Here is a 16,256-nt window from a genome sequence, read left to right on the forward strand (position 1 = left end):
AGAATAAAAAAGCACCTTGTAGACTGACTAGCCAACAATGTCGGCTGTTACTGCAGGCACTGACTCAGTTCACTGAGATGACCCAGTGCTGGCCTTGTTAATGTTTGACCCATGGTATTCAGTAGATAAATGTGCAAGTCATGGTTTTATCAATGAAGGGGGACAAACATTTTCTTAAGAATAAAGCTTAAAAAACCTGTATAACTTTCTTAAAGCTTTACTCCTAGTGTGGGGTTTAAATGCACAGTCTGGATGGAAAGCCAGCCGGGTGCCTCTGTAGTAACATCGTTAGTGGCATCAAAGAAGGGGCGCCTGGGTGGTGTAGTCGGTTAAGCATCTGACTCTTGGTTTCACCTCAGGTCCTGATTTCAGGGTTGTGAAATCTAGCCCCTCATCAGGCTCCAAGTCCAGCCACAGTCTGCTTAAACTCTCTCTCTCCCTTGACCCTCCTTCGCACTCTGTCTAAAATAAATAAATCTTTAATGGCATCAAAGAAAAATGTCTGTATAAACACCTACATTTTGCTATAGGCAAAGGTAGTTTTGGGCGGCTAGTAACTGAAAGTAGTTTCATATAGCTGCTAAATTTCATCCTAATAGGGAATCTCTCCAGAAAGTTGTTTTTTTTTTTAATTAAACAGATGATTTTACTGAAAGGTGTTTTGTCATTTCCTGCTTGGTTGTACTTGTAAACAGAAGCAGTTGGATAGTGAGACATTTCAGAGACTGCTGGGGAATTGGAGGCCTTTGAGTCAGCTCTTTGGAAACACAAAGAGGTACTGAAGATTAGGAGGAGTTTTATTCACCTAATAATAGGAAGACTAGCATGTGACTTCTGATAAGGTTCGGGTGCACGAGTCAGACTTTTGATCTCCTTGGGCTCAGTGTGTGGTGCTTGGCTCTGAGCCTGTAAGTTGCTCAGCCACACCGAGGCTCAGATCTCAGATCTCTAGACCGTCTTACAGTCCATGTGCAAATTCAGTGCCAGGCCCCAGTGTTACTTCTAGGGAACATTAGCATTCATCAGACTGGGAGAGTGTACATTTATGTGGAGTTAGCTTCATCAGAAAGGAAGCATTCATGGGGTATTTTACACATGCATGCACTCCAGGACTAGCAGACTAGCAAAAGCCTTTGTGTATTTTTCTTCCTTCTTTCCTCCTGCTTACCAGATTATCTATCTTTTGTTTCCTGTGCCTGTTGTCATTATTGTCCCCTTCATGCTTCAGGCTGGAATCAATGACTGACTGACTGACCTCATGGTTATAATTGTGAACCATGTTGCTTTGCCCACCAGACTCTAAATGAAGGGTCTCAGACCTATGACAGGGATAATGTGTGTTTGGTTTTCATGACTCTTACTTCTGCTTCTCTCTTGGAAAAAGGAGTTGTGACAGTGCATAGAAAGGGATAGATTACCTTTGTCAGTTTTCTTCATGCTGTCTTTTTATACGTGCTCATTCATTCATAAATTTTCAAGAGATTCTGTCAAGTTGATTTCAACTTTGAGGAATAAATTACTTCTTTTTTTTTTTTCCCCTCCCCATGCCCATCCAGGAATAAATTACTTCTAAAGATAAAATAAATTTATTTTTAAAATAAAATAATAAACTTATTTTTTAAAATTATTTTTCAAAAAATAAATTTTAAGATAGAAGTAATATAATTCATTATGGTAAGAAGTAAGAAAAACTACAAGATCATATCAGTAAATGCAGAAAAGCATTTAGCAGAATTCAGCACTTATTCATGATAAAAGCTTTCAGCAAATGTCATTCTCAGTCTGATATAGGGTGTCTGAAAAAATCTGTGGTTAATTTTGTACGTAATGGTGAAAGTCTGAATGCTTTCTCCTAAGATTGGGTATATAAGGCAAGGATTTCTGCTTTCACCACTCTGTTCAGCGTTTTACTGGAGGTTCATTCTAGCTAGTACAATAAAGAGAAAAAGGTATACAAATTGAAAGAAGAAAGTCTTTATATGTAGACTACATGACTGTCTACATACAAAATCCTAAGGAATCTATAAAAAACCTAATAAGTGAATTTAGCAGGGTTGTGGGTTACAAGATTAGATGCACAGTAGTAGTCTATTATATTTTTTGATATTAGCAAATGAGCAGTTGGATATTGGACCTAAAAAGAAAAATAAAGACCTAAAAAAATAGAGTGATCCATCTTAATATTTTTAAGACGTTAGATATTCTCAAATTGATCTGTGGAGTCAGTCCCAGTCAAAATCTCAACAGGGTTTATTTTGTGGAAATTAACAGGCTTTTCTAAAATTTATATGGAAATACAAATGTTCTAAATGACTGTGGAAAAAGAACAACATTGGAGGATTCACATTACCTGATTTTAAGATTTACTGTTAAGCTATAGTAACCAAGACAGTGGATATTGGATAAAAGTAGACATAGAATAGGAAGTCCAGAAATAGACCACACTCAAATGGACAATTAATTTTCAGCAAAGAGGATAAAAGTTCTGTGGGGAGGAGCACTTTGGTGGCTCAGTCGTTAAGCGTCTGCCTTTGGCTCAGGTCATGATCCCAGGGTCTTGAGATTGAGCCCTGCATCAGGCTCCCTGCTTGGCAGGAGGCCTGCTTCTCCCTGTCCCACTCTCCCTGTTTCTGTTCCCTCTCTCTCTGTCTCTGTCAAATTAATAAAATCTTTAAAAAAAAAAAAAAGTTCTGTGGGGAAGGATTTTCTTTTCAATAAATGGTATTGGAACAATTGGATATCTATATACCAAAAAAGAATAACCAAACAAAACCTTGACTCTTTGCACACTGCATATACAGAAATTAACTTAAAATGAGTCATACATTAAGATCTAAAAAAACAAAAACAAAACAAAACAACAAAAAAACAAAAAAGCAAACTTCCAGAAGAAAACATAGTTTTTTTTTTTTTTTTTTTATACATAGAAGATCTTAATGACTTTGGCTTTGGCAGTGATTTCTTAAATAGGACACAATACCCATGAATTGTAAAAGAAAAATTTGTTAGGGCGCCTGGGTGGCTCAGTTGGTTAAGTGTTTGCCTTCGGCTCAGGTCATGATCCCAGGGTCCTGGGATGGAGCCCCACATCCGGTTCTCTGCTCATCGGGGAGTCTGCTTTTCCCTCTCTCTTGTGCCACCTGCCCCCTCCCCCCCACCGCCCCACACTCTTGCTCATGCGCGCTTTCTTTCCCTCCTCTCTCAAAAATTTGTTAGATTACACTTTATCAGCATGCTAAAACATGCTTCTCAAAAGACACCATTAAGAAAATGAATATACAAATCAGAGGCTGTGACAAAATATTCTGCAAAAACACATACCTGATAAAGGACTAGAATATATTAAAAAACTCCTAAGACAAACAATTCAGGGTTTTTGTAGACTTTATTTTTTTGGAAGCAGATTTAGGTTCACAGCAAAATTGAGAGGAAGGTACAGAGATTTCCTGTATATATTCTGCTCTCCCACCAGAGTATGGTACATTTGTTATAATTAATAATTCACTTTTAAAAAGGCTAAAAAATTTAAAAATTTTTTAAAAAGTCAAAAAAGTTGAAAAGGCACTTTACCAAAGATCATGTACAAATGGCAAACAAGCACATGCAAAGATGCTCAATATCATTAGTCATTAAAGAAATAAAAGTTGAAGTCACAATGAGATACTATACACACCAACGAGAATGACTAAAATTGAAAATACCAGGTATTGGGGTGCCTGGATGGCTCCATCAGTTAAACATCTTCCTCTTGATTTTTGGCTCAGGTCATGATCTCAGGGTCATGAGATTGAGCCCTGTATCGGGCTTCTAGCCTGCTTGGGATTTTCTCTCTTTCCCTCTCCGGCTGCCCCTCCCCTCTGCTCTCTCCCCCTCTTTCTCCCTCTCTAGAAAAACAAGTAAAAAAAAAAAAAAAAACAAAAAAACCAGGTGTTGACAAGAACATGGGGCAACTGGACATCTCATTATTGCTCTTGGTAATGTAAAATGGTATAGTAATTTTGGAAAACAGTTTGGCAGTTTCTTACAAAGTTGAACATATGGTTACCATATGACCAAGCAATCTCACTTTTAGGTATTTAAAAGAAGAAAGCAGGGACACTTGGGTGGCTCAGTGGGTTAAGCCTCTGCCTTCAGCTCAGGTCATGATCTCAGGGTCCTGAGATCAAGCCCCACATCGGGCTCTCTGCTCAGCAGGGAGCCTGCTTCTCCCTCTCTCTCTGCTTGCCTCTCATCTACTTGTGATCTCTCTGTCTGTGAAATAAATAAATAAAATCTTTAAAAAAAAAAAAAGAAGAAAGCACATACCCACACAAAACATATACGTATGGAATGTTCATAACAGCTCTAGTTAGAATAGCTCAAAATTAGGAAGGACCCAAATGTCCATCAGCTGGTGAATGGATGAACAGATTGGTGTTATCATGGCATATTACTCAGCAGACTACTAATACAAACAGCAAAATAGATGAATAGTTTAAAAAAACCATTATTCTATGTGAAGGAAGTACATATAAAAGATTTCTTATGGATCGACTCAATTTATATGAAACTCAAGAAAAGGGAAAACTATAGCAATGGAAAATAGATCAGTGGTTGTCAGGTGCCAGCAGATGGTGAAAGGTACTTTGTGTGGTGATGAGAATGTTTATATCATGATTGTGGTGGTGGTTACTTGGCTATATTCATTTGTCAAAATTAATTGAATTGTATACTTAAAATTGACACCCTCCTCCCCCAAAAGTATCACAGGATATAATTTTATATGGATGGGTTCCAGAAATGGTGAACACATTAACCAGAATTGAACATTTTCGTGGTGTAGCCACAAACTGAGATCCGCATGTTATTTTCCAAGCCCAGTTAACAAATCCTTCTCTATCCAGGTAGTTCACCTGGCTGTTACTGTTACTTTTTCAGCTGTAGGAAATGAGAAGGAAACTTCTAAATGGTGATGGTGTGAAATTGTTGAATATGTGTTACATTTGGGCTGACCAGTTCTTCATTTGTCTTATTTGAACAGGAGTGTGAAACCAAGATTGCGCAAGAGATTGCCAGTCTTTCAAAAGAGGATGTTTCCAAAGAAGAAATGAATGAAAATGAGGAAGTTATAAATATTCTCCTTGCTCAGGTAAGCTAACCTTTTTCTTCTGTTTTTCAAAATTCTTTTTAAAAAATAAAAATTGTACATATTTAAAGTGTACAGCATGATGATTTGATAGGCCTATACGTAGAAATGATTACTACAATAAAGCTTGTTAACATTGTCTTCTCATCTAACTACCTTTTTCTTTTGTGATGGGAGCACCTGAAATCCATTCCTTTAGTGTATTTCCAGTATTCAAAATAGGTACTCTAGATCTCTAGACTTACTCGTCCTTTGTAATTGCAACTTTGTATCTTTTGACCAATATCTCCTCATCTTCTCTATCCCCCAGCCTCTGGTAATCACTGTTTTGCTCTCTACTATTGTGAGTTCTACTTTTTTTTTTTTTTAAAATTCCACCTAGAAGTGAGATCGTACGGTTTGTCTGTCTCTGGCTTTTTTCATTTAGCATCATGTCCTCCAGGGTTATCATGTTATCCTAAAATGGCAGGGTTTCCTTCTCTCCAGTGTATGTGTCTATACACACCCACATCTTTATCCATTTGTGCATTGACCACTGAGTTGTTTTCATCTTTTGACTATCGTGAATAATGCTGTAGTGAAATGGCAGTGCAGGTATCTTTTCAGTATTCTTTTCATTTTCTTAGGGTTTAAACCCAGAGGTGGAATTGCTGGATCATACGGTAGTTCTGTTTTTTGTTTTTTTGATGAAACTCCATCCTCTTTGCCATAATGGCTGCCTTCAGTTTACATTCCCATCAGCAGTGTATGAGTTCCAAGCCAATGGTGGTTTTCTTTTTTTTTTCTTTTTTTAATAATAGCCATCTTAACAGTTGTGAGGTAATATCTCATTGTGGTTTTGATTTTCATTTTCCTGATAATAAATTATGTTGAGCATCTTCTGATATATCTACTGGTGATTTGTAGGTCTTCTGTTTAGAAATGTCTGTTCAGGTCCTTTGCCATTTTTGAATTGGGTTGGTTGTGTTCTACCTGTTGAATTGGTTGCATTCCTTAGAAATTTTGGAATATTCACCCCTTATCTGATGTGTGGTTTGCAAATATTTTCACCTATTCCATAGGTTATCTCCTTACTCTTTTGACTTTTTCCTTTGCTTTTTAGTTTGATGCCATCCCATTTGTCTATTTTTTGCTTTAGTTGCCTGCTTTAGGGGGTCATATCTAAAAATTCATTGCCTAGACCAGTGTTTTTTCTGAAAAACCTGTGTTTTTTTCTAATAGTTACATAGTTTAGGTCTTATATTTAAATCTTTAATTCATTATGAATTGATTTATATATATGGAATGAGGTAAGTGTCCAGTTTTATTCTTTTGCATGTGGAAGACAAGTTTCCTTACACCATTTATTGAAGGGATGGTCCTTTCCCTGTATGTGTTCTTGGCACTTTGCAAAGATGAGTTGGCCGTAAATGTGTGGATTTATTTTTGGGCTCTCTGTTCCACTCTGTTGGTCTCTATTTCACCAGTAACATACTGTTTTATTAAATAAAGGTTTTGAAATCAGTATACTTTGAAATTAGGTAGTGTGATGCCTCCAACTTTGTTCCTTTTGTTCAGGATTGCTCTGATACTAACAGCCTGTTTTGGTTCTGTATAAATTTTAGGATTGTTTTTTCCTATTTCTATGAAAAACACCATTGGAATTTTGAATCTCTAGATCTCTTTGGGTAGTATAAACATTTTAACAATATTATTTCTTCTGATCTATGAACATGGGATATTTTTCCATGTATTTGTGTCTTCAGTTTTTTCATCAATGTTTTAGTTTTAATAGATCTTTTACTTCCTTGGTTAAATTTATTCAAAATATTTTATTTTCTGATGCTATTGTAAATGGGATTTTCTTAATTTCTTTTTCAGATAGTTTGCTAGTATACAAAAATACAACGGATTTTTGTATGTTGATTTTATATCCTGCAACTTTACTGAATGGGTGTAACAGGTTTTTTGTTTTTTGTTGTTTTTGGTAGCATCTTTAGGGTTTTCTATATATGAGATCACATAGTCTGCAAACAGAGATAATTTTACTTCTTTCCAATTTGGATACCTTTTATTTCTTTTCCTTGTCTAATTACTCTGACTAGGACTTCCAGTAGTAAATAGTAAATAGAAGTGAGAGTGGGCATAATTGTGTTGTCCCTGATCTTAGAGGAAATGCTTTTAACCTTTAACTGTTGAGTATGATGTTACCTGTGGGCTTGCCAAATGTGGCCTTTATTACGATGATCTGTGTTCCTTCTATACCCACTTTGTTAAGACTTTTTATAATGAGAGGAAAAACTTTAATTTTGTCCAATGCTTTTTGGCATCTACTGAGATTATGATCATAGGATTTTTTATCTTTCATTCTGTCAGTGTGGTGTATCACATTTATTGATTTGCATGTGTTGAACTATCCTTGCTCTCCAGAGATAAATCCCACTTGATCATGTTGTGTGATCTTTTTTTTTTTTTTTAAAGATTTTTATTTATTTATTTGACAGATGGAGATCACAAGTAGGTAGAGAAGCAGGCAGAGAGATAGGAGGAAGCAGGCTCCCCGCTGAGCAGAGAGCCCGATGCGGGGCTTGATCCCAGGACCCTGGGATCATGACCTGAGCCGAAGGCAGAGGCTTTAACCCACTGAGCCACCCAGGCGCCCCTGTTGTGTGATCTTTTTAATGTGTTGTTGAATTTGGTTTGCTGGTATGTGTTGAGGATTTTTGCATCTATGTTCATCAGGGGTGCCAGCCTGTTACTTTCGTGTAGTGTCTTTGGCTCTGGGACGAGGGTAATGCTGGCCTTGTAAAAAGAAGTTTGGGAGCATTTTTAAGTTTTCTTGGAAGAGTTTGAAAAGGATTGGAATTATTTCTTTAAATATTTGGTAGAATTCACTTGTGAAGCCATCTGGTCCTGGTTTTTGCTTGGTTAGGCAATTTTTGATTATTGAGTCAATTTTTGTACTGCTCTGTTCAGATATTCAGTCTTTTTGATTCAGTCTTGGTAGGTAATATGTTTCTAAGAACATTTCCTTCTCTTCTAGGTTATCCAGTTTGTTGGTGTATAAATGCTTATAGTAGTCTCTTACAATGTTCTGTATTTCTGTGGTATTAATTGTAATGTTTCTTCTTTGATTTATGGTTTTGAGTTCTCTCTTTTAGTCTAGCTACAGGTGTGCTATTATTTATTTTTTTCCCAAAAAAACCAACTCTTAGTTTTATTGATCTTTTATATTGATTTTCTAGTCTTTATTTCATTTATTTCTCCTCTGATCTATATCATTTCCTCCCTTCCACTAATTTTGGGGTTAGTTTGTTCTATTTCTAGTTCCTTGAGGTGTAGAGATAGGTTGTTTCAGGGCTTTTTTCTTAGTGAGGGCATTTGTGCCATAAACTTCCCTCTTCAAGTTGGTTTTGCTGGATCCCGTACTTTGGACATGTTGTGCTTCCACCTTGATTCATTACTAGATAATTAGATTTCGTTTTTGACCTGTTGCTTGCTCAGGAGTGTGTTGCAAGACTCGTAATGGTCATCATATATTAAATTTAAGAAGCTCAACTACAGAGGTGTGAATCTTTTAAAAAAAGTTGTAAGATGATTTGGTAGCCTGAGAGGGATCATGCCTGTTGTATTTGTTCTTACCTTTATGTGGCATTTCCTTAAGTGTTCTGCTGGAGAAAGAAACTACCTTTTGCTGATTACTTTTTACTGGACACTGTTCTAGGTGCTTAATCTTTTTTTTTTTTTTAAGATTTTATTATTTGACAGACAGAGATCACAAGTAGGCAGAGAGGCAGGCAGAGAGAGAGAGGAGGAAGTAGGCTCCCTGCTGAGCAGAGAGCCCGATGTGGGGCTCCATCGCAGGATCCTGGGGTCATGACCTGAGCTGAAGGCAGAGGCTTTAACCCACTGAGCCACCCATGTGCCCCCTAGGTGCTTAATCTTACCTTATCCACACACAGGTCTGAGTTATATGTGTTTTTCCTAACTTACAGATTAGTTGTACTTCTTCCATATTAATGAGATTGACTTTAATAGTTCTTCCTGACCATAAAGTTTGGGATTCTTAAAATGTAATAGTACAGAGTTGGTTTTTTTTTAAAGATTTTATTTATTTGACAGAGAGAGAGAGAAAAGGAGAGAGCATAAGCAGGGGGAGAGGCAGAGGGAGAGGGAGGAGGAGGCTCCCTGCAGAGCAAGGGAAGTCTGACATGGGACTCGATCCCAGGACTCCGGGATCATGACCCAAGCCGAAGGCAGTGCCTTAACCAACTGAGCCACCCAGGTGCCCCATCACAGTACTGATTTTACCTGATTGTTGTTGCTGATAATATGTTAAGATATTTTGATTTTATTCTTTGTGGTTGAAAGTTGTTGGAGATAACTTGTTTTATTTTTCATTGATTTGACAAATAGTTCTTTAGTATCTATTGTTCTAGGTGTAGAGCTGAAGATGAGTTCCTTTCTTTCCCTCTGAACTTTTTTTTTTTTTTTTTTTTCCCCCTCTGAACTTCTTAAGTCAACCTTACTCTGTTCTGGAATCTTCTAGAGTTTAACCAGAAATGAATGAAATTCTAGGCTCTGACAGCAGATCTGTACTCCCAGAAATCCATGAATGTGGGATACCTAAAGCCAGGCAAGTTCTAGGCCTTTTCTGTCACTTGAGAAAGACCATGTTTTGCCTGTCAGGGACACACAGCTCTTCCCCTGAAGACAAGATGAGGTTCCAGATTATGTCTTTATTTCAGACTTTTCCAATCTGATATTTCTCAGTACATTAGTTTTACTAGGTGCACTGTGGTAAAGGGAAGGCATCTGTGTTTAGAAACCCGTGGGGAAGGAACACTGCATATTCCATCTCCAAAAGCTCACTCATGCTTGCCAGAGGCTTTGAATGGTTCCCTCTAGAACTTGACCGCAGTGTCTTTCAGGTTTGATCACAGGTGCTTATCCTCTGGATACCTAGGGGTTGGGAAGGAAATGCTATAGAACTTTGCCTACAACTCCTTGTTCTCATAGCCATACATTCCTGCCTCTGACATTCTGGTTTGGTTCTTTTTTCTAGGTTGGAAGGGTTGGGTAGATCTTCCTTCCCCTCACTTTGGTGGTTCAGTTTTAGAAACGCGTATTCTGTGAAAGCACAATATTTACTGTTTATCATCTCTGGGGACATGCGTTGAGGAGGATGGTAGCTTTTGGTGAGGAGAAAAGATTTCTTCTGGGAACATCTTGCCTTTACTAGATCTGCTTTAAGGTGATACTGACATCAGCTCTGTATTTCCTGGGTCCTTATCCCAGTGCACGGTCAAGGGCCATCTTGACCCTGAAACAGACACTCCTTTTACTGAGAGGTGGGAAGGCGTTCAGAAGGGACTGAGAATCAAAAACAGACATAGTCACTTGACCTTTGGCTTTGTCCCCAGTGTGATGGCCTCATAGGGAACTTTTGCAAAATGAGGACATGGGATTCCTAGGTGGCATTTTATGTCTTGAGAAAAATCTAGACATTCCTCCCAGAGAGCCTTTTCTCAGAGAGCCTTAACATTAAGGAAACAGGATACAAGCTTTGCAGTCCAAGCTTTCCCATAACTTGTGTTATGTACGTATAGGGCTAAAGAACTCAAGGGAACAATGTCCCAGAAAAGTGACTTTTCCTAGACTCATACTTTCTTTTTCTTTTTAAAGATTTTATTTATTCACTTGACAGACAGAGATCACAAGTAGGCAGAGAGGCAGGCAGAGAGAGAGGGAGGGAAGCAGGCTCCCCGCTGAGCAGAGAACCCGATGCGGGGCTCGATCCCAGGACCCTGGGACTACGACCTAAGCTGAAGGCAGTGGCTTTAACCCACTGAGCCACCCAGGCGCCTCTAGACTCATACTTTAAAAGGTGTTCACCAGTGGTCTTTATTTCAGGAGAATGAGATCCTGACTGAACAGGAGGAGCTTCTAGCCATGGAGCAGTTTCTGCGCCGACAGATTGCCTCAGAAAAAGAAGAGATTGAACGCCTCAGAGCCGAGATTGCTGAAATTCAGAGGTAAAGGAAAGCAGAGGGTTTTAAGTTTACAAGAATATTTAGTTAAATATAAACATAAAATTGTTTTAGCTCTCAGACTTTCATACAAAAGAACTAGGCATCCAAATCAGTCATCTTTAAGTTTCTTTCTCTTTGTTTTTAAAATTTAAGAGAGACAGTGTGTACACAATTGGGGGTGAGGGGAGAGGGAGAGAGACTCTAAAGTAGACTCTGCAGAGCATGGAGCGCAAACAGGGTCGAGTCCATGACCCTAGGATCATGACCTGAGCTGAAATCAAGAGTTGGCGCTCCACTGACTGACCACCCACGCGCCGCCTTCTTCTTCTTCTTTTTTTTTTTTTTTTTAAAGATTTAATTAATTTATTTATTTGACAGAGATCACAAGTAGGCAGGGGCGGGGGAGAAGCAGGCTCCCTGCTGAGCAGGGAGCCCCATGTGGGGCTTGATCCCAGGACCCTGAAATCATGACCTGAGCCGAAGGCAGAGGCTCAGCCACCCAGGCGCCCCCCCCTAAGTTTCTTCTTGATTAAGCCTTAAGAATGGTACAATATTAAGCTGATTCATGAAAACCTGGTGAATCTAAAAGAAGGGTAGGAAGGAAGCAGCATTCCTTCCTCTGCTCACTGTCCTTTTCTCTTGATCTCCTGCCCACAGCCGTCAGCAGCATGGCCGCAGTGAGACCGAGGAGTACTCCTCGGACAGTGAGAGTGAGAGTGAGGACGAAGAGGAGCTTCAGATCATCCTGGAGGACTTACAGAGGCAGAATGAAGAGCTAGAAGTGAGCACCAGCTTCCCAAAACTTGTAGAGGCCACCTCTTTCCCTTAGAAGTTGTCTTCTTTTCCTTGGGAAACAGCGGGGAGGCTGAGTAGAGAGGAGTTTAGCGGACATCTCACCAGAGTGTGCAGGGTGTGAGCTGGTCCTGGCCGAGCACACAGCACAGGTGTGACCTCACCAGGCATCCCTGGGTGTGGTGACTCCCACTTATGGGGAAGCCTCGCCTGACTGTCCTTGAACAGTTGTGGAAGATCTGGGCTAACTTCCCAGAGATGAACAGAAAGAGAAATGCTTGTGGAAGAAGAAAAAGTCACCTGACTCACCTGTGGGTAAAATGGGGACAAAGTTTTCTCTCATCCCTCAACCCTTGAAGCAGCCAGTGTGAATAAATTTGGCGCTGGGGATCTGGGAGGCAAGCGCATGGTGAAATGAAAGCAAGAGATTTACATGATCCTGATCAGAATTTCCCTTTTTACCCCAGATTAATCATTGTCTGCGGATGTTTTACCTCAGGGTTGAGAGAAGGCGATTCTTGTCTTAGATTCTAAGAATGGTGGGGTAACTTTCTCTCATCCCAGTGAATTCAGCAGCTGGGGCAGATCAGAGCCACCCACTGCATAGAAAACTAGAATTCCACAGAAAACAGTAAGTCCTGTGGACAGAGTTGAGAGGGGGCAGCCCACCAAGGCTCAAGGCTCAGAACACTTGCCATAGCCAGGGCTGTGTTGTGGAAAAAGCAGAGCCACAGTTGGGACCTGGGCCTCCAGGTAGCTTCCCTTCCTTAGAAGGGCCTCGCATTGGCACTTTATTTTGCTTTCTTAGTTTACAGATCATATGAAAATCCTAAGTAGGAAAACATTCCAGAATTGTAGTACGTAGGGTGCAGGCTTAGCTGCTGTAACGAAGAGAATACTCTTTCGTGATTGGAACAAGACAGTTCTGTGCCTCGCCTGGCAGACATCTAGGTCTCCCACCCTCCACACGAGTGGAAGACACGTGGGGTCCAGAGTAGCCCCTTAGGTCTTATCCACTCTTAGCAGGAACGGGGAAGGAACCCAAGAATGCCTGGTGGTTAAGGGCAAGCAGCCCAAGTAGAAGCCAGCGCTTCTGCCCGACCCTGTCAGAGGCGCGGCGCCCAGCTAAGGCTGGCTGCGGGGGAGGCTGGGACACATGTGCTGCGGGTGAAGGCCACTGCTGAGCCACAGGCGCTAGCCGGCTGCCTCGGGAGCTCAGTGGAGTTTGGGATTAGCTCCCTCGGCTTTGCTGAAGGAGTGAAGCACTGTAGAACTGATAGCGCTCTAGTTTGCCCAAGTACCATGGGACATGTGTGAAGTGATGCCGTTCACAACAGACAAGGACATCCGCTCTTGAGACAAGTCTAGGATTTCCTCCTGTCTCTGACTTGTCACTTCTGATGGCTGGTAAAGTCACTTTTATCTTCCACTTATCTAAGGGGTGGTCAGGAGCCAGTTTAAAACAAACCATTTTAAAAATGGTTTTAAACACTAAAATATTTAATATCATTAAGCAAATTGTTTTCTGTTGTTGCATGTATCTTTTCCAGATGTGTTTACTCTTCTGTAAGGAGGATTTTGTGCATTCCAGGTCAAGGTGTTTATGTGTCTCATTTGCATATTTGTGTTCTCCTCTCCTGTTTCACAAGTTGACTAAACAGAAATAGATTCTTGTGTGGGATATCCTTGTTCCTCATTGTCCCTCTCCCCTTCTTAAGTGACAACTGTTCCTTTGTCATTCCTCAAGATAAAGAACAATCATTTGAATCAAGCGATTCACGAAGAGCGGGAGGCCATCATCGAACTGCGGGTGCAGCTGCGCCTGCTCCAGCTGCAGCGAGCCAAGCCCGAACCGCAGGTGCAGGACGACGACGACCCCGAGAGGCGTGGGGGCGCCGGGCAGCCGCCCAGAGACAGCGCCCCAGAGACGAAAGCAGCTAAGGAGCAGCCAAAGGCAGGCAAGGAGCAGGCCAAGCCGTCCCCGAGCAGAGACAGGAAGGAGACGCCCATCTGAGCAGCCTGAGCGTCACAGAATCCCCAGACCCGACGAGACCTGTGCATCTTACTGTAACCCTGAGAGTCGGAGTGGACAACTCTCTGCTGTACATTCTGTAAAGATGTCTTTTCTTCTCAGACTCTTCCTTCTTTTCACACGTATGACTTCTCCGCGTCAGGCTCAGGTTACACAGGAGGACAAAGCAGTGCACGCAGTGTGGGCTTGTAGGGGACAGATAAGTTTTCCAGATAGTGTCAGCTTATTTGAAGATTAATTTTCTTTGTTAACTTAAAACTATTTTAACCCTTGAGTGGCTTCTTTTTAAACCAAAAATCGTCTTTCTTTGCTTTTTTATTACAGCAGAATCAGGATCTCTTTCTGTCGTTCAAGGGGGGGGAACCAAACAAGGTGAACACTGTTCCTGCCTTGTGGATTGCCCCACAGTCTCACCCTCTGGGATCTCTGCTTACTAGTCACTCTTGCTCGTGCCTTTTACACCTTTTCGGTGCAGATTATATAATGGGGAGCTGCCTCATATCTCCTGATGGGCCAGAACGGCTCTTACTGAGGTTAACCTTTACCCACCCTTGTCACTCTCTCCTTTGACAGTCCTAAACCCCAGTCCACGAGCCTGAGTCACATGATGGCCTAGCCAGTTCCAGACAGAGCTACTGGCGGAGCCTGCCCACTGGCCCCGGGGCAGCCGCCTCGCTCCTGTGGGCTCCTCGCTGCTGGTGATCAGCGCATGTTTTCACTGGGTTGGTCGCAGGTAGCTGCCTGGCCTGAGGCATCCACACCGAGGATCTGTTTCTGAACCCAGAAATAATCTGTGTGACTGATCTGCCGTTAAACACAGAATGAGATTGCTTGCTTGGGCTAGAATGTAAAAGTCTCTTTGCCTGAATAAGCCATATATGCTCTTAGACAAAAGTTTTCAGTGACCCGTTTCATCTCAGTGAACCTGCTGATGGACTCCCAATTGACAAGATTGAGCAATAGAAAAAAAAAAAAAACCACTTTTCCTTTAAATGATAGCTGTGATCCCCGACCCCGTTTTCTTGCTTCTGCAACTTCTCTGGTGACTGAGGCATCTGGGAGGTCCGCCCTCAGGCACCCTTGTCCAGTCACACTCTGTCGGAATCAGTGGCACCCATGAGGTAGGTCAGCTTTCACGGCTGTGAAGACAGACCCCACACACTCAAGGTGATGGAAACAAACCCCCCACGAGGGCTCTGTCCTCTCCTAGTTACTATTTATTTTCAGCACCTGTTTGATGCGGTTTTTTATTCTCTACCTATTGCACTGTTGTGACTTGTTGGCCATTGTTTGATTTTTGTACGAAAAAAAGCTTTGTTATAGAAATCAGCATACTATTTTTTTAAATCTGGAGAGAAGATATTATGGTGACTGAAAATATGGTCAGGTGTCAAATATAAACATATAAAAGCCTTCTTGCTGTCCCGTCGGTCATATTACATTCATTTCATTTGCTGGCAATATTGAAGATTCCTTTTTTTGTGTAAACTCTAATTTCTATCAAGGTGTCATGGATTTTTAAAATTAGTATTTCATTACAGTTGTCTCAGCGTTGGTTAACTAATTTTTGCCAGGACCATTATTGATCAAGCAAATAAATTCAACAGCCATTTGAGGAAAAAAAAACAAACTACCAAACCCAGCGTCTTTTTTTTTTTTTTTTTTTGTATTCGTTCTTTCTTTGAAGTAGTTAGCATCCTGTGGCTGACCCAGAGTTGGTTTGATACTTACGGTCCAAGAGTGCCCTAACCTTTTGTTTTAACTCGCTGTCTGTTCCTCACCTTGGTGGACTTTGTGCCCGTTGCTGGTGGCGAGGTTTGCTGTCCTCCTCCTTCCCCACGTAGGTGCTTGCTGCTGAGGGAGCATGTGATCATGCGGCCCAGCTGCCTGGGATCGGGGCTGTGGCTTCTTCTGTGAGTGATGGCCTGCTTCAGTGCAAAGTGCCCTTCGAAACGAAGCATAGGTCAGTCAGCCCAACTTGGCAAAAGAAAAGGCCGTTTATTATTTATTACAAAGTCACTTACTTTAGGGGCTGACAGGTCTGTCAAGCAGACTAACTAGCGTGGATTGGGCGAGTCTTGATGAAGATTCCATTGCGTGGAGCCTCGAAGCTATAACTAAGTTGTGTTTGCTGACATGGGGCTTAACATAAGTGACCCTGTGTTGGGCCTCTTGTTTCTAACACTAACCCCCCTTTTGATGAGACTCTCAGTCTTGAGAGATGGGATCAAAACTTAAGGCATTCGTGCTCCTCTCTGCTCCCATTCTGGTGTTCTTGCAGTTTTTGCCCAGTGTT

General features: G+C 41.1%; 1 protein-coding gene across 3 annotated transcripts in view; it reads left to right on the plus strand.

Annotated features, from left to right (window-relative positions):
- The window catches only part of RALBP1 (ralA binding protein 1), a 58,453-nt gene extending 42,855 nt beyond the window's left edge, over positions 1-15,598 (plus strand). For all 3 annotated transcript variants that reach the window (XM_080821377.1, XM_080821376.1, XM_080821378.1), the window contains exons 7-10: positions 5,021-5,128; positions 11,018-11,139; positions 11,794-11,917; positions 13,676-15,598. In XM_080821377.1, the coding sequence (XP_080677503.1) occupies positions 5,021-5,128; positions 11,018-11,139; positions 11,794-11,917; positions 13,676-13,942 (621 nt within the window). In that variant the 3' untranslated portion in view covers positions 13,943-15,598. The remainder of the gene's footprint in view (positions 1-5,020; positions 5,129-11,017; positions 11,140-11,793; positions 11,918-13,675) is intronic.
- Positions 15,599-16,256: the final 658 nt, after the last annotated feature.

The sequence above is a fragment of the Martes martes genome, assembly GCF_963455335.1.
Source record: "Martes martes genome assembly, chromosome: 13".
Taxonomy (NCBI): domain Eukaryota; kingdom Metazoa; phylum Chordata; class Mammalia; order Carnivora; family Mustelidae; genus Martes; species Martes martes.